Source organism: Pagrus pagrus (genome assembly GCF_965226575.1).
Source record: "Pagrus pagrus genome assembly, chromosome: 2".
In the NCBI taxonomy this organism is placed as follows: domain Eukaryota; kingdom Metazoa; phylum Chordata; class Actinopteri; order Spariformes; family Sparidae; genus Pagrus; species Pagrus pagrus.
Genome location: NC_140186.1, coordinates 31,874,540 through 31,896,046, shown reverse-complemented (window position 1 = coordinate 31,896,046; position 21,507 = coordinate 31,874,540). Strand labels below are relative to the sequence as shown.

The 21,507-nt window shown below is 38.8% G+C and overlaps 1 protein-coding gene across 1 annotated transcript; it reads right to left on the bottom strand.

The window, feature by feature from the left end:
- Positions 1-765: 765 nt before the first annotated feature.
- LOC311271657 (ribosomal protein S6 kinase beta-2-like) lies at positions 766-16,783 on the bottom strand. Its single transcript, XM_084377440.1, has 17 exons — positions 16,590-16,783; positions 15,555-15,576; positions 15,350-15,404; positions 14,052-14,089; positions 13,833-13,947; positions 12,570-12,638; positions 12,225-12,372; positions 11,914-11,971; positions 9,548-9,648; positions 8,890-8,980; positions 8,477-8,567; positions 7,056-7,163; positions 4,865-4,927; positions 4,519-4,596; positions 4,174-4,281; positions 3,902-4,014; positions 766-1,557 (listed from the first exon to the last, which is right to left on the bottom strand). The coding sequence occupies exons 3-17, from the start codon at positions 15,401-15,403 to the stop codon at positions 1,380-1,382; spliced, it is 1,413 nt and encodes a 470-aa protein (XP_084233566.1). The 5' UTR covers position 15,404; positions 15,555-15,576; positions 16,590-16,783; the 3' UTR covers positions 766-1,379.
- Between the last annotated feature and the right edge of the window lie 4,724 nt (positions 16,784-21,507).

Here is a 21,507-nt window from a genome sequence, read left to right as displayed (position 1 = left end):
TAATAAAAAATCAATTAAATTCAATTTAACTCATCTATGAGTCATTAAGAAAAGAAAATTAAAAGCAGAAAGAAGTTTGGCATCAAATGAATTGAACTGAATTGGTGTTTCACTGAGAATGCTTGCAGTGACTTAACCCAGCATCAACATGTTAGGCAATGACAATTAAGCACTTTAAATATCTAAGATTTTACTTATTTTATTAAATACCATTTGAACTAGGTATCATGTGGAAAAATAGGTTTGTTCAGTAACCCAAAATACTCTTTATATACAAGATTATAATTTGTTTTGCGAGAACACTGCTTTTAAAAGCTTGTTTTGACTGTACATTGTACTAATTATATGATTACTATATGTATGTGTTTAAGTGAACACATGTTAATACTGTAATTATTTACAGGGGGTATTTTAATAAGGATTACAACCTCTTCATTCACCCAAATTAATAAATGCAGTATAATCCTCTTGTCAAGCACACTGCAATTGGTCCATTTGTACAATGTGACGATAGGATGTGTTAAAGCTTTGGCAGTAGACATTAAGACTCTGACATTATCTTGTGTGTGCGATGTAGCATTTCATTCAGTAGATCTCTTTATGATACAGTCCCATCCCAACAAATCTGAAAAAGTTACTTGATAACCCGACAACTGAAGGTCAGTTTCACAGTTCAACGTTAATGGAAAAGAAATCAGGACTTCAATCAAGTGATCCTTCCTTCATCAGTTCTCTAATTAAAATGTCAGCCTGTGATAGTCGACCTCCTTGCACAAACTCTGATGAATTTATTACGAACTGGTTAACTAATTAAAGCCACAACACTTCACATCACAGGATCTCTTTGCTGTAATTGCACTAGCATGTACATACAAAATGAAATCCTGTCACAAATAGGTCCATCATTTCCTGACCTTGACTCAACATGATAAATTCAGTGGAGTTTGTACAGAACAATCATTGGTTCTTTGTTGAAAATATTGTTATACAGGTCATTGTTTCCCATATATTAGTGCCACAGTGTAAAATGTAAGTAGACATATGGAAGCTGTACATTAAAGCTTGATGCAGTAAAGTGACCATCTGAGACAGATGATAAAACTGAAGTTCTGTCTTCAGAAATTAAAGCATGAAAATTCGATATTGATCCAGTGAACCAGTGTAGAGTGATCTACCTGTAGATAGTCATACAGCAAACAGGACGTCCTGAATAGTTGCCCCAAGTACACCTGTTATTTGTTAAACCACCTCAAAAAGCATGACACAAGCAAAAAACAAAACACTATTCAGCGCTATGCCTCAGTACTGACTGTATACTATAAATATGTTAATCTGACCACGGTCTTGCAGCGCACGCTGGCTCATTGAAGATTTCCTCCTCATCTCCGATGGCCCTTCTGCTTCTTGTTCCTCGCAGGCGTCCTGATTGGCTGACTGGCAGCTCCATTTTCCAGTGGCACAGTAACAGGAGCTGCTGATGGAGAGGTGGGAGAGAAAAGGTCTGGCTCTCCGTCCATGCTGGATTTAAAGGGTCCAGCCGGGGAAAACTTCAGAGGACTGAAAGATATAGAAAGAAAAACAGATTATTTTTATTGATCTTGTTGGTCATGTCTCTGTTGGGCCTTTATGCAACATTAATAGGGAGTTTGGGTTTACTCTGCCAATCAATAATAATGATTATCAGGGATAATTATTATTTATGATAACTAATAAGATCTAATTTACATTAGATCACCTCAGGAGCACCAACCTTGAAGAAGGGAAAAGATAGCCAATTCAATAATTCAGTCTCATAAATGGTCCTCACCTGTCAACTCTGATTAATAATTAACATAACTACAACCAAAATTACCATAACAGCTAGTAATGCTGTGTTCAAACCAAACGCAAAGAAAATATTTGCATCATGTTACTTGCGCAAGTTTGATTGTCATCATCCCTGACATCATCCCTGGCAAGCACCATTTACCAACTCTTTTGGTCAGATATTACCATCAGAAAAAGACAACACCAGGGACGACTGTTCACCGAAGGTGCTGCCAATCACTGGATAGTTGGCCGAAAAAGGCAAGTGAGTAGCGTTATCTATGGGTGTGCCACATGCCGTAAACTCCATAGCACACCTCAGACACAGAAGATGGCAGATCTTCCAGCGGATTGCCTTTCAACTGAACCTCCATTCACAAATTCCTGGATGTTTTCAGCCCATGGACGGTGTCCTCATGTCGGACTCGGGGGGGCCTTGCTCAGAGTAAAGGGTGGGCACTGTTATTTACTTGTATGAGTTTAAGAGCCGTGCACATAGAGGTCATCGAGTCTCTAGATAAATAGAGCTTCATTAAAGCCCTCAGGCGTTTCCTCGCCATCAGGGGTCCAGTGAAACTTATCCATTCAGATCGAGGAACCAACTTCGTCAGTGCATGCAAGGAGCTCAAGATTCCTTCCAACATCCCTTCCAACATCGACAACAGTGGAGAAGTTCCTGTTGGACCAAGGCTGCATATGGATGTTCAATCCTCTCCATGCCTCTCACATGGCTGGTTCATGGGAGAGAATGATTGGTGTAGAAAGAAAAATTTTGGACTCTATGTTCCTGCAGCTTGGGACATCAAAGCTGACCCACAAAGCACTTTCCACACTGATGGCGGAAGTGGCCGCTATCATCAACGTCAGACCTCTCATACTGGTGTCCACCAATTTAGGCGATCCACTCAGACTTACACCAGCAACCCTCCTCACTCAGAAAGTGTGACTCAATTCTGCCCCAGTTGGTGACTAGGTAAAAGACCTCCATAAACACCAGTGGTCCAACATCTGGCTCAAACCTTCTAGGATAGATGGAAGTAGCAATATCTTTCTTTACTTCAGCCACGAAGGAAGTGGCAGTCTTACCAGCCCGACCTCCAGCCTTGGACCATCGTGCTTTTTTAAGGACGGCCAACTAAAGAGAAATTAATGGCCTCTTGGACTTATCGCTCAAGCAAAAGACTCTCCAGGAAAGACGGGACAAAAGTGTTAATGAAGCCTGTTTACAAGACAGTCCTGCTTTTAGCTCCTGAGAAAAAGCCATAATAGCTGCTATGGACTGTTGGGTAGTGGCAGTGTTCTGTTACCGTAGTTTAATTCCTTATATTTTACCAAGTAAATGTATCGTTTTCTATGACAGGTAGTGGTCCCTTTAAGAAGAACAGGAAGTTGGCAACAGGAAGTCATGTTCAGGTAGTAGAGAACAGCTATTGACCAACTGCCTGTTTCTTATGTCATACGTAGCATTGTCAGTATGCAATGTCATCTTACATCCTCATGTTTGATTGCAATTCACTATTTGTTATTAAAATAATTAATTTTGTGTTGTTGATGCAAAATGCTACCAAGCTAGTCTCGGTTGATTTCATTCATAACGTGTGCTATGTTTATAGTCACTAGGAGTTTATAGTATAGTAAAATACTACTATTGACGACATGGTAAAATACAACTGTTACGGGTCTCTTGATTGATAGTTTAAAAACCATTATTAACATTATGCCTTTTTGTCTTTCTTAGTTTCACCCTTTTCTAGACAATAAACCATTTGGACAAACTGATGACTGTCTCCACAGTTTTGATGTACAGAAGGTGTTTAGATTACTGCCAAGATATATTCAATACATGCATTGAGGGCAGTACACAGGCTAGAATTAAGGTTTTGGAACGGCCTTTCCAAAATCCTGATGAACCCCATTGAGAACATGTGGACTGTACTGAAGAAAAAAGTGTGTGCCAGGACGCTAACTAATTTAGTTGAACTTCACTGATTCTGTCAAGAGGAGTGCTTAAAAATTCAGCCAGAGGACTACCAGAAGTTTGTGGATGGCTATCCAAAGCACCTAATTGAGGTGAAAATGGCCAAAGGACCCTTACCTGATGGGTGTGTGTGGGCTGCTGTTGTGTCTGCGTACAGGTCGTGTTCTAGGTTCAAATGAGAAGCCTTCCTTTAGACTTTCAAGAACCGATGGAGCCACATAGGTGAAACCCTGTAGGAAAATGATATCAATCATAGATGGATAATGTTACCATGGTACTGGCCTTGCCTAATTACTGGAATTGAAACTGAGGGTTGTTTCCAAGTAGATTGTAGTTTCTAGAGCTTAAATTTAAAATGAACAAAAGACTGATAGGGAAGAGAATCTCACAGCGAAGGCAAGCTCTGCACTGTGGCTGAGTGAGGTATCATCTGGACTGTCCACTGGTGTCTGTCTGGTAAACCTGGTGTCAAACTGGCTCACATCCTCGTCGGATTGCTACAGAGATAGACGGGAGAGGTATGAAGTGATATGAAGGTCTGTAACTATGTAACAAAAGACATTGAGAGATTTGAAAACATGAAACTACAGAAGTTGCTGGTTGAGAAGGAAAAAAATAGTGAGAGCACCAGAGTTTTGCAGAATTAACTCTGCCAGCTCAGAATAACAAGCATAATATTACTGAATAAGTTATTGGACAATATAATGGGCATGCAAGGACAACTGATGACCTACCAGCTGTGGCTTGTATGGCGGCTCCACTGTCTTGTTCAGCAGGTCATCCCAGCTGATGTGCCTAAAGAATGGATGTTTCTGCAGTTGGACAAAAGGGCTAATCAATATATACTCTATGGGCACCATTTCCAGCTAAATGAACATTAATCCCTGAACACCAGTATCTGCAAACCTGTAAAATCACAATTAGTTGAATCAAATCCAATGTCATTGTCTAGCTTGACTAATGTCTGTTCGGTCCACTTTTATAGCTCCTGTTGTGCATGTAATTTTGCTTTTATACTATGCACTATACACCAGTCAGTCATTGATTATCACATTACAATGGCACCTGTCAGTTAGTTACCTGAATATCAGCACAGTCTGCCTTACTGGAGCCAAGTCTCTGGGCTGGATTCTTCTTCAACAGCTGAAAAAAGATACAGTGGGGTCTATAAAGATTCATTTTTCAAATATTCAATACAATTTTTTTCATAATATTGTTTATAGTGAGCAGTCACACAAAGAAAATAATTAAATTAAAATCATATCAAATCAAACTTTATTTGTATAGCCCAAATTCACAAATCACAGTTTGCTTCAGAGGGCTTTACAATCTGTACAGAGACGACACCCTTTGTCCTTCGACCCTCGATTATAAAGAGGGAAAGATAGATACTTTCATTAGGTTACAATAAAGTCAGTGGAGACAGATTAATTAATCTAACTAACTGATGTTAATTCATCTGGAAGGACTAGTTTTATGTTAGTAATACCAATACTCATTATAACAATGGTGACATCATACAAGACCAAACACTGGCATACAGATGTTATATCTGTTCACATACAAAAGAAATCCTTTGACTTAATAATGATAATATTAATAACATTAACTAAAACGTTTAGCATTTTCTGAAGAAACTGCATGGGATTGCGGTTAGCGATCTGCTGCCATTGCTCATCGTGAGTAATGCACGCAATAATTGATGTCCTTTAAGTGGTAGAATTTTGCACTCATAGTGTAAAGCACAGGGTGTTTTTAGCTAGTGGAATAATGCAACAGCTGGATCTTCCTCAATCAAAAGGAATACACCATAATCCAGGGATTGAAGTCAACAGTGTCCTTTATTTACCACTACCAGGATGGAACAGCAGCCTTTAAAATAGTTAGATTACACCTGGAACATGCAGGTATGATGGGTTTTGGAATATCAGGGCTTTAAGGGTGTGGTTCTTTGGCAGTCACTTAAAAAGTGCAACAGAAAATTAGATAAATGTACAAATATCCATAAAAACCCAAATTACAAGAAATGTACTTCGATTCTCTTAGACAGGAAGGCTGGCTGCTACAAGCTTAAATCAACAGTGTAGTGTGAGTATTAGCTGCAGCACCAACATATTCCACAAGGTAGTGCATTAAATTGCTGCTTATTGAAGGTGCACTATGTAGTTTTGGGGAAGAAATTTTAATCAGAAGCCGGATGCTGCCATCACTCTAGTTTCAAACTGTGTTCTGGGGAGCTTATTTTGCTCTAAGAATAGCTTGTCTATTCAGTTATTGAAAAAATTATATTGTTTGTATTATTATCTTATTAATGTTGTAAAAATAAAAATTCTGAATTTGATTTTCTTCTCAAAAACTACATAGTGCCTATTTAGCTATTTAGCAAATTAAATGTATGAGAAAAAATATGAATTCATAACAGTTTTTCACAATAAAAACTATGTAAATACGTTGTAAAACCTTCAATGAATACAAAAGAAAAAACTGTAAAGCTACAGTCAAATTAATGGTTATTTCAATCAACACTAAATGCAACCCTGTGGCAGTTTTGGTGTCCTTTCAAATCAAGATGTAAATGCAGAAGTTGGAACCGAACTGAAAAAAAGTGGTTTGCACAGACTGATCTAAATCTTCAGAAAATGTACAACTGCAGAAAACCTGACAAATTTGTTAAGATTTGTTCAAAATCTAAACTTTGATGGCTTGTGAAGTGCCACTGAGAAAAGGAGGGTTACCCTCATGTCAGTGTTGCTGCATTGCTTTAAAGAGGATTACTCTGCAGGGTTAAAGGCGTTAGTGATTCATCTAGAATTATTTTATTTTGGTCAACAGCATGCATCTGCTTTGCTGTAAATATCAGAGGTTCCTATTTCTTGTCATGGCAAGATGAGAACGAGCACATTTTAAGCTCATTATTGGTGGTTAAAGAAGAAAAAGCATAGCCAGAGGAGTTTCATAGAGGGAGGAAACCTCATGGACAATGATAATTGATACACTAATGCAAATAGAAGAAATGCTGTTATTCACTCTTTTAAATTAGTGGTGTAGGCATCTTATACTTTTGGACTGTAAAAAAAAAATATGAGCATCAGAACACTTTGTACGATCATTTGAGAGTAAAAATGACTCAAGGTTATTTCCATCAGTAAAAAATGACTCATTGCCATCTTTTCTGAATTTTCCCTGTGGGTGACAAAACAATGTACAAAATGTTTCTCCTGCCATTCATCTATCTGTGTGTGTGTTTGCGTGTGTGTGTATGTTATAGTACCTTCTTGATGATGTCCCTGGCATCGATGGTCAGGTATGGGGGCAGATTGAGTTTACACTTCAAAATCTTATCAATGGTCTTCTTCCTGTTTTCAGCTGTGAATGGAGGCTGGTGGAGAAACACAGGAGTGAGTCAGCAGTAACTACCACTGACAGTGTAGCACATGATGCTGTTTTTATGACTTGAAATATTTTCCACAATCTGTTGCAATTATTTAGTCGTTACAAAAAAAGTGGCAGAGCGCACTCCGCTCTGCCACTTTTTTTCAATGTTTTCTTAATCCGGCTGAAATTTATAAACTTTTTAAGTGCTTAAAGATCATTGGTTATGTATTAACCTGCGATTCTATGAGTATAGGCAGAGCCCCCTAAGAGTTGTCGCTATTAGGTTTATCCTGCCGTCTTCATCGTACTCCTGAAGCGCCAAGAAGGCGTCCAGCCCCCGCTAGTTCTCTTCCATGGGCAGGTGTGCACAATAAGGACACGTGGCCCTGGGAATGAGAGCTAGCCCGAGTGCTGTGGGTCGAGGCACGTCTCGCAGTATTCCATGATGTAGCCAGCGGGGCAGGAAGTTTAGTATAAAGTTTGGCTCTTTCAATAAAATGTCCTTTCCTCTGGGGCCTATGTTGTATCTTTAGTGCATTGATATAGTACTACACTTGATATGGACAGTTAGAAAGGTTAATATTATAAACATATTCTAACATTTTAGTAAAAATCAACAAGTAGTGTTTGCATTGTGAATATTATAAAAACAGCCAATGACTCAAAAAGGCCACAAGACAGCAGTAGTGTCAAAGTCAGGGTAATTAAAGCAACCTCGAGATTATAGAGATGTAAATGATGAAAAGTTGTGTATTTTTTCTCTGTAATTATGTTCAGTTGAAACATGGCGTTCGTCATTGTTGTAGTAAGTCACAGCCAAGTCCCTAATACAAGTACTCTACGCCTCACTAGTTTTCTCCCTCAGTAAAATAGATTCAGTAGGGGGAGACATGACATCACCCAGGCTACTCTCGGTTACAGAGCTGGCTGGACACAGAAAGTTTCCTTTTCTTTCCAGCTCTCATTTATTGTCACAAGCTCTGAGTGCAGACCAAAAGAATGAGATCGATGATACAAGCTACTCAGAATGAGAACCGGGGGGGATTTTCTCACTCTCTGTGAAACTAAGCGTTTGCAGACCTCAGGCTCAGGCAGCTACTCTTTCATGATAAGAGGGGAGAATTTGGGCTGGTTTATAGTCACGGTGCGTCTCTTAAGAGGTCTTCTGAGCATGGATATGAAGGACAATGTGGAGCAGGTTCTTACTCCACAATAATCAGTTTAAAGGGAACAAAATGATAACTACGAAAGCCCATCACTATCTTCAGACTGCTTCCTCACAATGAATTACTATTCTCTCACACAGTTCTAACTTACTGATCCGGTCATCATATCATACATCAGGGCCCCCAGGCTCCACCAGTCTACTGCTCTGTTGTGACCCGACCTGGTCAGGATCTCTGGAGCCCTGGCAGAGAAGAAGACATACACATCATGCACATGTGAATAGTTTGAGGATGTGTGTGGGCGGGGCAAAATGGTGGATTTGTATCTAATATTTCTAATGATTCAGAAAATACTGAAACCTCTAAATTTAATATATTATTACATTTGTTTAAATCTTTTGTTTCTTATAATCCTGCATCAACATGAGCATAACATGTTTTCATTCCAATAGAACAAACTGGCAGCAACCAGTTTCACAGGAGGACACAGATGGGCTCAAAGTTTCAGGAGTAAGAATTTGGCAGTGTGTGTGTTCATGTTAGAGTGAGCGCAGTATTACCCACATGTACTCTATGGTGCCACAGAAAGTGTGTGTGACGGTTCCATCATGAATTGATTCCTTGCAGAGTCCAAAGTCAGTTAGTTTGATGTGTCCTTTAAAGAGAAAAAACATACTGAAGTCAGGCTATTGTGGTTAACGCGTAATGTTACTTTTTTTAGAGGAAATAAAATAGTCACGCTATTGTGTTTCGACCACGATGCAAAACAGGAAATCACACAGACATACCAAATGGTGCTCACATTCACAGGGGACTTACGGACATTTTCAGTCAAAATGCAGCATTTAAAATTAAACATTCAAAACACATATTTTGGGGGAGATGAGACTGAAATTAGAGCTCACACTTCAGACCTGAAAAAAAAAGTAAATTTTCCATAAAAGTAATGACTTTGAGTGTGAGTGACTTTTAGTTTTTACTGTCTTTTAATTTTAATAAGTCTAGATATTTTACATGTATAAACACATTCAGAGCTACACTATACTTTAGGGTCACAGGTCAGTTGATTCGGTCAATCAGTTTGTGCCCCAAAACTATTACAGACTACACATTTATTCCGAAAGCCAAATGTATTTACGATCATTCTGCACTTTAAATCAGAAATATGTATCAGCATTCAATTTCAATATTTGAAGATGTTGTATTGTTCACATTTACTTACCTTGGTGATTAAGCATGATGTTTTCAGGTTTAAGGTCTCTGTAAATAATCCCGTTGGAGTGGAGGTGACCTAGGGCCAATGTGATCTCTCCTAGATAGAAACTACACACAGACATAAATCATTTGAGTCCATGACATACAACAGGCAGACTGATCTGATCCAAACTGCAAAAGTGAGACTAAAGAATGTAACAATGTATCATTTTTACACTTGAGGGTCATTTTATACCAAATCCGAATTCAGAACTTTTCTAATTTCAAGTCACGCATTTTTTTTTTAAGTTTTGTTTCTCTTTGTATGTGTGTTCAAGCCTCAGCAATTGCATATTTTTCACTGGATTGTCTTGAAATTTGTCCTGAACATCCAAGAAACCCAAAGGATAACTAGGAGTTGCAGAATGTTAACAGTTATCAAATTAATAACAATAAATCATCTTTAAGCTGATCAAAGAAACTTTTATTTTCAAAAATGTACATCTCCACTAGGTTTCACTTTCTTGCAATGTATTAATGATAATATCTATGATAAAAATATGAAATTTCTCTGTTAGTCCTTCATTTGATAAAATAAAAAAGCTATTTTTTCATACTTTCTATTGGCTGTAATATTATATTCAGTGGTTTCATTTCATAGATAGATGTACTGTGCTGACTTCAAGGTTTTCTATCTTTGTTTGATACCTGTTGGGCCAGTTTTTCATAGGTACAGGAAATGTACATGTTAAAGCTTGTAGAGGCTGTGGCAGTACTGGCAGTAAAATGCTAGCCCTTTTCACACCTTTCACAAAGCCGGCGCTGCAGATCCAAAAGAGGCGTGACGTTACACGTCATGATGATGACGTCTGTGTTTCTTTCAACGTGTTTCCCCCGGTGTCCACCTGTTAATCTACACATGTACCCGCTGACTGTTTATAATCATATTTTTTTCTAAATACATTTCACCCCTCGCCACATCTCAAACTTTCACACAGAGGAGGATGCAGAGAATTGCCGCAGGATACCCGCACTCATAGGGCAGTGTGAATGGGGCTACTGACAAACCAGCCCCAACCTACATAAAAATATACACAAAAAATATGTATTTCTACAGGGAATGCCAAATGTGAACTACTTGGATAATAAACAAATGCCTCTTCAGGGGATAATCAAACTGAAATGTGCTTTTACAAGCTCTCAAGTCCCCGATGAAATAAAATGGGGAAAACTGAAGGCGTATAGGGGCATGGGTTTCCAGGGGTTCACTTAAGATAAACTAAAAATAAACTAAAAATAAACAAGAAAAAGAAAACCTGCAGGCGTCAGGCCTTATTTCTGCAAGCAACACTTGCAAAAATAAGGACGGCCCTGATGCAGGTAGCCTAGTTTTGTGTTCACTCAACTTGGCAACAAAATAAACATAATTTCCCTCAACTAGAATGAAATGAAGCAGGAGAGAAATCTCAATAGGGGCCTAAACAGACCAGAGTTTTTGGCTGGCAATCTATCGGGATGAGGCCTGCGGTGTGTCAGGGACGGATTCAGAACGAGAGTAAGTCCAACCTGGGTGCTATTCCCCACCTCTCTTGAGCCTTGATAAAAGGGTGTCATCACACCCTGATTGGCACTCATTATTTAGGAGTCAGTCTCCCTACCCTGTGCACAGGTGATCCAAATCCATTGCAATCAGTCCAGAGGGATTTTGAAATTCAGCCCAAAACAACAAAAGATAGCAAGTCTTACACAATGGGACTGCAACAAGGCTTTGTTAGTTGCATACAGATGATGTCATCTTGTTGTCTGTGAACAAAATATTAATCTTGATTCTTTAGCTCAATACCCATACAGTATTTCACAATTTCAAACTTGTCTGAACTAATTTCTGACATCATCTAGTATGCAACTAACCAAACACTTACAAGCTGTACTTGCAAATTCCCTGAACCCAATGAAAAACAGGCTAAATATGTATCACACAAAGACATAAATTACATTTATTGTAATCAATTTAATTATTGTAGACATTCTGCAACAACTATTGAAATGAATCCATTCTGTAAAGTATGCCTTAGGGTTTCTTGAATGATCAGGACAAATTTCAGCCCAATCCAGTGACAAATATGTGATTGGTGAGGCTTTGAATACACATACAAAGAATATAAATAATGATTAAATTTAGCTCAGAGGGCCTAACTTAAAAAAAAAATCATAGCTTACAAAAGAATTGGAAGTACAGCTATAGGGCCTTGAGAGGTCCCAAGAATTAAATAGATGTTTTAACATGAGGGCCTAGGCGGGTTGATATGGAATAACCCTTAAGTGAAGAGAAAAAAATAAAACTAACAACTGTTGCTGATTTTCAAAACCCGGAAGTACCGTATGAGTCCTTACCAAGCAGTATCTTCCATGAAGATGCCTTCTTTCTCTAGCTGCATGAACAATTCCCCTCCTGGTGATAAACAGTAGGGTTGGTGGGGTTAGTGGCATTAGAGAATCTTCTACCCATGTATTCCTTAATTTCTCCATTCATCCCACTTTTATTCCCTTCCCCTTCCAACAACGTTATGGCCATAAATGCTAAAAATTAAGAGATCAGATAAAGGTGTGTATGTAGCACAAAAGTTAGCCCATGGCATCTGTCTCTGCTCCTATGTACTTATCATCCATAACCATCAGTCCATCCCTAAATGCCTCTGTCTTACCGCTCAGATACTCAAGTATAAGGTAGAGTTTTCCCCCAGTCTGGAAGGCGTAGAGCAAATCCACGATGAACGAGTGTCTCACCGTCTCCAGGATCTCCCGCTCGGCTCGTGTATGGGCTGTGTCTTTCGCATTACACACTATCTTAGCCTATAAACAAGTGAACAAGACAAGTGAGAAAATTAGAGTGTTAAAAGCAGAACAAGTAGAAGTAGGGGAAGAAATAGGATAAGGGGTGGTGTGGAGAGAAAGGAATGAAGAATCAATGGAAAGAGAGGAACACCTTCATGTATTGTTTATCTTCTAATTTCGGTCTTAGGACAAAGATGTGGACTGCAACAATATACCTTTCTCAGGACCTTCATGGCAAATATTTTCCCCGTCTGTGCACCTTGAACCTTCCTCACCTGGAAAACCTGAAAAAAGACATTTCATTTAAATATTATTTTGTTTATTAATGTCAGATATTATCTGATAAACAGATATCATCATGGCATAATGTTTAAAGCAGTATTGGTATTAGTACATGATGATTAGTGGGTGTATCTACAAGGACATTCCTACCCAGTTATAAAAAGTAATGAAATGTAACCAAATACATGCTCTACAGAGAAGTACAATCTTGATTCTGGTATTTGTACTTAACATGAGTGCTTCCATTTTCTGCTACAACTTTTTATTTACTACCTTTATTTGACAACTTTAAATTACTAGTTACTTTGCAGATTGCATGCTGAATCAGAGCCAAAGTAGCACTATTTTAAATTAATTAATTTGATCAGCAATCAGATTTAAAAACAAACAAACAAAAGTAATAATAACAATAATAATAATAATAATAATAATCAGAAAAATGGTGAATTCGGATCTAATAATCAGCCGGGCTGATAATTGGTCGCACCATAGCATACAGTAGTGATCCGTGGGGTCAGGGGAATTCCATATCCATACCAACCCAGCCCGTTATGAGAGCCTACCCGTATCACCCAACCCAAAAAAAATATGAGCTAGTCAACAACCTGTATAGAGCCCAACCCGCAAAACAATTTAATGGATTATATAAGCACAATTGTCAGGAATGACAAAAAGACAAAGTGCTCTCCCAGGCGCCGATCCCGCTGCTGGGGAAAGAGGAGTCTGCTACAGAGCTCTCCGTCTCTTTTCCCTTCTTCCTATTTCTCCCTGACTCATACTAGTGAGAAGATCTAAGTTAAATAAAATAGAGTGAATGAAAACAATTAAAGAAATTGCTCCAAATGGAACAATGCTCGAGTCAGCATGATGAGGAGAGGGTAACAGCAATCTCTTTAAAAGACAGGGACATCCTCCTGCTTTGTCATCCAACACTGCTTTGTCACTCATTGCGAGCCTGCCCGCCCCCATCCATGAATATATCAGGTGACCCAAACACGCCCAACCCCAGTCAATTGGTGGGTTCTGCGTGTTATGGGTTGAATAGAACACAGAGTATGCATAAATGTAATTGCAGTTAAACAAATGTGTGTATAATTTACTTTTACCGGTACTTTTGATACTGAAAATGTACTCGGAAAAGTACTTTGACACACCAGGGTGCACAACCTCACACACACACACACACACACACACACCTTGCCGTAGGCTCCTTTTCCCAGAACAGTAAGAAGCTCAAAGCAGTCAGGTCCAACTCGCTCACTGTCTCTGTTGACACTTTCACTGGTCAACTCCACCTCCTCCGTCTGAACACTGGGATGAGCATGACACAGAGAAGTAGCAGTATTGGTATAAATCAGTTTTTGTAATATATCAGCATCCTTTTTCTTTTAGATTAAATGGTAAATTAAACTTACTTCTCTGGTTCTGTCACAGTGAAGTCACAGACGTCATCCTGCAGATGGAGAACAACAAGCCAATAAGGTTAATCAAAGTTATAATAGTAAGGCAAAATGTTAAAATAGTTATAGCTAGGGATGCGCCAATCTGATATTCAGTATCGGTATTGATCCGATCTTGGCCAAAATCCCAGGATCGGATATCTGAGAGGGGAAAATGTATAATCCCAGCTGATTTATTAGCCTAAACTCTCCCATAAATGCTGAAACTATGCGTGACATGCCATAAAGAGACCAGCATGTGTCACGAGACTAGCTGGAGCAAGCTTGAGTGAGACTTTCATAATTTCAGCTGTGTGGAATTACTTTAAACTAATGGAAGAAAAAAGCAAAACAGCTGAGTGCAATTTATGCAATGCAAGTGTTTCGAGGGGTGGCAGCACTGTTGGAAACTTCCAACACCACGAACTTGATAAAACACTTGCAGAAACACCATGGGAAGAAGTATGCCCAATGTTTTACAGGCGACGAGTGCCAAAAAAAAAAGTGCACTGCAACAACCAATGCTGTTTTTCCACTAGCACGTTTGGGTGCACCGAGTCAAACCGAGCCTTGCTGATTTGCTTTTCCATCACCAGTTTTACTGCGCCGAGTTGAGCCGAGCCGCACCGGCAATGGACCTGCAGCCAACCCGTACTAAGCCCGTGTCTCCCCCTCACAACGATACTGAACTCATGTCCGTGCAGGAAAACTGAGAGAAAGGCGTTTTGAAAAGTCAGTGTTAAGCTCTCAATACTTCTGTAGCTTCTAACAGAATCTCTTTTGTTCTATTGTCCCGTTTGTACTTTCAATCATCTGTTGTGTTTCACTGTTTCTCTTGTTCGCTTTCAGCTGTTTCAGTAGTCATGTTTAGTTACTGCTGGTGAAAACACAAAATGCTTCCACACAGATGTTTTATCTATAGCTTTGTTGTTTCAGAGAGGGGAAAGGCTGTGTCAATTGATATCGGTATCAGCAGATGCTGTCTTATCGGAATCGGACATGAAAAAGTAGTATCGAGCCATCCCTAGTTATAGGCAAATATCCCACAAAAAATAAGATGTGTTCCACATTTTCGGAATTAAAGCATTCGTGACAATGTGTATAAAAGTGTGGCTTTAATCCACATTTGCAAGAATACTACAAGTATTATGTGATCAAAATGTGTTTAAACCTGAAATAAATGGTACCATGGCAAATTAACAGTTTTCTCATTCTTGTGTATTTGAGTTATGACTACTCAGCAGTAGCGTTATCATTAACTGGGAGATACAGACCTCTGTGTCACTGACGTCCTCAGTCTCCAAGTCTATGTCAAATACTCCTGCCATCCTGCAACAGAAACTGTACAGTTACTCTGTTGTGTTTTGACCACAACCTCATTAAAACTTCCACCCTAATGAGGAATGTAGCATGGCTGGACAACTATGAAACTTACATGTCCTGAGAAACAGGCAAAGAACAGGCCTAGGTCATACATACCTTGCTACGTCTGCTATCAATTCTGTGAAAAAAAAACATATAATCCATATAAGTGACATTATCTACAGACAATTCTCAGTTGAATTTCCACAATATATACTGTTTGGATATTGCTTTGCAAGAGGATTTGTGTCTTTATTCCATAACTCGTCAGTCTTTAATCTGAATGCTGATTGGTATTCATTATCCCAGAAATACCCAATTTATTCCATAAAGCAACATTGTTATTGTTTTACAGATTTGCAAATGAACTGACTGCAATTAAAGAATTTATAATGGTAAAGAGATGATTGGCCAATCTGGGATTCCAGTATGTTTATCTGTTTATTATTTTTTTCTCGATTATCTAGCGGAATTAAGTATTTTGTATTTTACTGGATCTGAGATCTTTCCAAGGACCCAAGACCCTTTGATTTGCTAGCAACTGACCCAGTGATCTAAGCAATCTTGAGAGATTATACCCAGCACTAAACCAATCTACTGTAACCATGTTGAAAAGCAATGGCGTGCGTTAGTCTCAATTCAAAATACTTGCATCTAAAACCTAACGTTAGCCTAGCCTCCACCTGGTAAAAAAAGTTGACTTGGCAAAACATGACACAGTTAACCTTACATCTTTAAGTTTGATTGAGACCTTGACAACCGCCTCTGTGCCCTTATCCTAAATTATGTGGTGTCAAGAGATATTACTTATCTCATGCTACTCTGGGATATTACACTTATCTCAAGTTACAGACGTCTCAGTATCAAATGCTTTGACAGAGCTGGCCTTAAGCTTAACTGCTCACGTTAGCATGCTTGTTAATCAGATGACAACCAATACTACACAAGTGAACAAGACAGCAAACGTTGTAGTATGGGTTAATTAGACTGCTATAAAGTTAGACTGTAGGTTTGTTACAGTGTTTCCTTTTCCCGCAAATCCCTCCACTGGTTAAAATTGACTCAGTACCGTTAGCAAGTGTGAGCTAACATCACGTTGAAAGCTGCTTTGACAGGTAGCGAGTCAAAGACATGCTAATGCTAGCTTGTCACCTGTGATAGAACCTCCGACTGTTCCTTCTCTCAGTTCGCTGTCCGATAGTTTTAAAAGCGGAATAGATATTACAAACAAACAGCAGTGTCCGTCATTGCTCTTCGTACACGTCCGTCAAATTAACCAGCAACAACACAGAGAGCCGTTTCGGTTTCCTTCATGCTCCTCTATCCAGCATGAAGGTACCGCGCTGTTGTTGTTGTCACTGACGCTGGTTGGACCCTTTAACCTCCTACGTCATTTAGGTGTCCGGTCTCCGCCTGCGTGGCCCCAAAAGAAAAACAGTAACAGCTGGTGAAGTCGAGTCAGATCAGTTTTATTTTAGATAGCCCAAAATCACAATCACATTGCCTTAGTGGGTTTTACAATCTCTACAGTGAACGACATCCTGTCCTTAAACCCTCGATTTGAGGGGGAAAAAAACCTTGTAGTAGCCAAAAAAATGGAGGAAACCTCTGTGAGAGTCACATGGATCCCTCTCCCAGGACAGACAGACATGCAACAGATGCAAAATACTGTGACAAAATTACACAAAATTAAAGAGTAAACAGATTCTAATGACAAATTATCATTTCTAAGTAGATGATATTAAAATATATGACAGGACTGGCAAAGAAAGATAAAGATCCGCTTTTATGTTCATCATATCGACCAATCTCTTTGCTAAATGTCGACTTTAAAATATTAGATAAGGTCTTAGCTAAGCACCTTGAGAGTGCAATTCCCGATATTGTCTCGCCCGATCAAACAGGATTTACCCAGGGCCGACACTCTTATTCGAATTTGAGAATGCTATTTAACGCAATCCACTTGGCTGGGTCAAAATATCCTGAGGTAGTAGTTTCACTCGACGCCGAAAAAGCTTTTGACCAGGTTGAGTGGAACCACTTATTTTTCACCCTTCGCAAATTTGGCTTTAAAGAAGAGTTTGTCGCTTCTGTCAAATTGCTTTACTCCTCTCCCCTGGCATCGGAAATTTCTAATAATACCCAGTCTGCTTATTTTCCTCTTGGAAGGGGGACAGGACAGGGGTGTCCTCTGTCCCCCCTCCTGTTTGCAATTTCAATTGAACCTCTAGCAATAGCACTGCAACTCTGCAAGGATTTTAAAGATATACAGCGGGACAGCCTAGAGTTTAAAGTCTCTTTATATGCAGATGACTTACTTCTATACGTCTCTGAACCAGCCTCATCTCTTCCCTCCATTCTAGACATTCTGAAACAATTTGGGAGAATTTTGCGATACAAGTTGAATTTGCAAAAGAGTGAGATGTTCTCCTTAAAAGCTAAAACAGATGCACCTCTTTCTAACCCTCCCCCCTTTAAAAGGATCCACAATGGCTTTAAATACTTGGGAATTGAGATTACCCACACTTTGTCTACTACTTTTACAAAGAATTTCACTGCTCTCCTTAACAGTTGTAAACAGGACATGGATAGGTGGGCCTCTTTACCACTATCAGTAGCTGGACGTGTTAACCTTATCAAAATGATAGTATTGCCTAAATTTCTATATCTCTTCCAAAACATCCCAATTTTGATTAAAAAATCTTTCTTTAAAACACTTGATAAATCATTATTTCTTTCATATGGGGGAATAAACCAATCAGCAAGATCCACCTCCAAAGACCAAAACACTCAGGAGGGCTGGCCCTGTCAAATTTCCTTTTTTATTATTGGGCATGCAACTTTCAAAAATTAATCCACTGGCTTGAAGATAAACCAACCACAGGAAGGGCAGACTGGGTGCAATTAGAACTCTCATCATGCCGATAGCACTTAGGCTCAGTGATTTGCGCAGCCTTGCCCCTTGTTTGTAATAATTTGACTTACAATTATTAACCATTCTATAAGAATTTGGGCTCAATTTAGAAAACATTTTGGAATACAAGGTCCTTCTATCCTCTCCCCTATTAAGTTGAATCACATGTTTACTCCCTTCTGTACAGACCCTACATTTACCCAATGGGTTGATAAAGGGATCAAATCAATTGTATTTGTTGGGTGTGTGGGTGGAAGAGGTGGGATAAGAAGGAAAGGGTTAACTCAATGGGCCAATGTAACTGAAGAACAACGCACCCTGTGTTTTGGAGATGACTGTGTAAATTGAAATAACATGTACATGTGCTGTATTCTTGTGGGGTGAAAAATTCCAGAAAATCAATAAAACATATTTACAAAAAAATATATATATATGACAGGTGTGAATCCAGGACGACTGAGCAGACCTAAGTGTCACCAAGTGATGCCCAAGCCACATGACCTCGTTTCCACCATGGTGACCTGAGAGAGGACAGACCATACAAGATAACCACAGTCAGTCAGGGAAGAGAGGTTCCTGGCTGGATGGTCCAGCAGAAAAGAGCCTGAGTGAAAAGATACTGATGATCCCTGTGGAGCTCCATATGTCACATCAAGAAGTATTGATGTAGCCCACTATTATTACAGGACGCACGTCATGTTCTTTCAGATAGGTAGGACTAGACGCTGAGACCAGAGTAGACAATATCTCAAGAGACATATACTTTCTTTGTGCTGTAAAGTGACCTTCATATTTGCAGGAAAAATCTATCCCTATGGTCAGAACGAATTGCATAGTGAAAGCAAGGTTTAAAGGGAAGCTATCTATATTCCAATGGTATCATTTTTTTAATTTATTTTTTTTACAGCGAGTACACTGTGCAATCAGCATTCACTTCAGAATGATAAGTTGAGGCAAAAAAGTTCTCATTTGCCAGTTTAATAGTTGTTTTACTGTTGGCAAACAATAAACCGCTTTCTAAATCACTTATAAAGCAGTGTAAAGTATAATAAGGCATTACAATAACAATTGCTTAATAAATAATTCATAAAGCATTTATTCGTTTGTTAACAGTGAAATAACTACTAACAAAAGTTTAATAAAGTTTAATTAACTGGTTAATGAAAAGATACCGTAACAATAGTGGCTGTATTATACAGCCCATCTTCAAACAATCCTCCATATAAAGTATGTAATTATAATGGAAGCTGTGATCATGAACAACACAATGTACTTTTTGTATGCTTATAGTGTATTTATTTGTTGTTTAAGGCTTGGTTCCTCCAAATAACAAAAATCTGTATTTTCTCTTTGCAATTTACCTCCATTGTATTGAGTTGGAAAGAGACATTTCAAAGATGCTATCAACATGGCTAGATACTGTAAAAAGTGATAAAAAGTAAGTGAAAAACATTTTGGTTGCCTGTGTGACTGTCACCCCAAAATTTAATGATGTATGTTTTGAGGTCCAGCACTTTGGTCCCCACAAAGCTGCCAGACCCTGTAGTGGGAGACTACTTTTCTTATCTTTCCAATTAATGCACTATTTGACTCTGAAAATCCGCTCAAGGTTGAAGTCCAAAAAATCAAAGACAAAGCAGCAGGTCCTCAGTCCAAAAGGTGTTTATTTCCAAAACAGAAAACATACATTCATGAGCTACCCCGGGGCAACTGAGATATCTCCCCGATTCTCCCCATTTTATACCCGTGGTCCAGGATCCCCACGCCCCTATGGATCATCCTTTTACCTTTATTATAATCATGGGTTTGTCACTTATTATTCTCATTCTTGGATGCATTCCTACAAATGTCTTACTCAGGCCCCTTCTGTGGCCTTGGGTGAGCTGTGGCAACACCTGTTGCTCATTTAAATGGTGCATCAAACATTGGTCTTTTATCAGCCTCAAGCTCAATTAAAGCATAGTTGGGACTGCAAGGGATATTCCAAAATCTAATCACATGCATGATCATGACCCAGTTTCATATTTGCCACTACAACCCCACACAAACACAACTTTTTTTGGCCTGTGTTCTAAGCTTTGAAGGTAAGGGGATTTTCTTTTTTTTTTTTTTTTTCAGGCCTGAAGGAAAGATGCACACCCTACTTTTAAATACAGGAAGTGGCTACTCAGACTGTACCAAGTGCCTGCCATGTCATGGGTGAAGCAATTTTTAATCAAGAGATTTTGTTATTTCATTATATTCTATTAGTTTTTGTTACATTTGTTTAGGTTCATTGTTAAAATATGGAAACTGAAATTTCACATTTGTTGTATCATTAGTCCCATTGGTAGTGTTTGTCTTTGCTACCACTTTTTTTCTAAAATGTTTTGATCAGCCGTTGTAAAATTGTAAAAACAGACCTTAGCATGGACAAGCCAACTGGACAAGCTGTACTGTTTGAATGTATTGGCTTTTTGACAAGCATTTATCCTCCAGGCACAACTTGCCTGGATGTAGTTCTTGTTCTTTTCACCCAAAAATTCAAGATAATGGGAATATTTCAACAATATTTTGAAAGTTAATACTGTCCTCTCCTTCATCACGCAACTAGTTATGCATGCACAATCACATGCTAAGCAGCAGGAGAGAAACAGATACAGTGCAAATGCTTCTGGGAGGAAAGGAAAAGACAGCAATTTTTTCCAGTAGCGAATTAATTTTATGGAAAAGTAGCTAAATAACTGATTTCTTGAATTGCAGTACTAACGTGTTACGTTACTTGCTACAACAAAAAAGTAATCCAAGTACTCTAATGAATTATTTATTAACAAGATACATCCAGCACTGATTACTCTGGGTACAGTTCAGTGTGAAACAAACGACAGCAAGACTAGATCACTGCAGCATCCTGAAAGGCTACAGCTGGCATTTTTCTAGGATATATATATTTCTTTTTTTCTTCTTAGGTGATAATCTACTGTATATTTGTTTTATTTTCAGCCTGACCTACCTTTTGAAGACATACAACATGTCTATAGTCATCAGTGGCCAGGAAATCTTTGAGGTCTCTAAACACCCTCTCCCTCCCCCCCGGCTGTCTGAATCGCTGCAAACCAATAGATTGGTGTTATGAGCAGCAGAGAGAAAATGGAAAAAAATCACATCATCGTGACC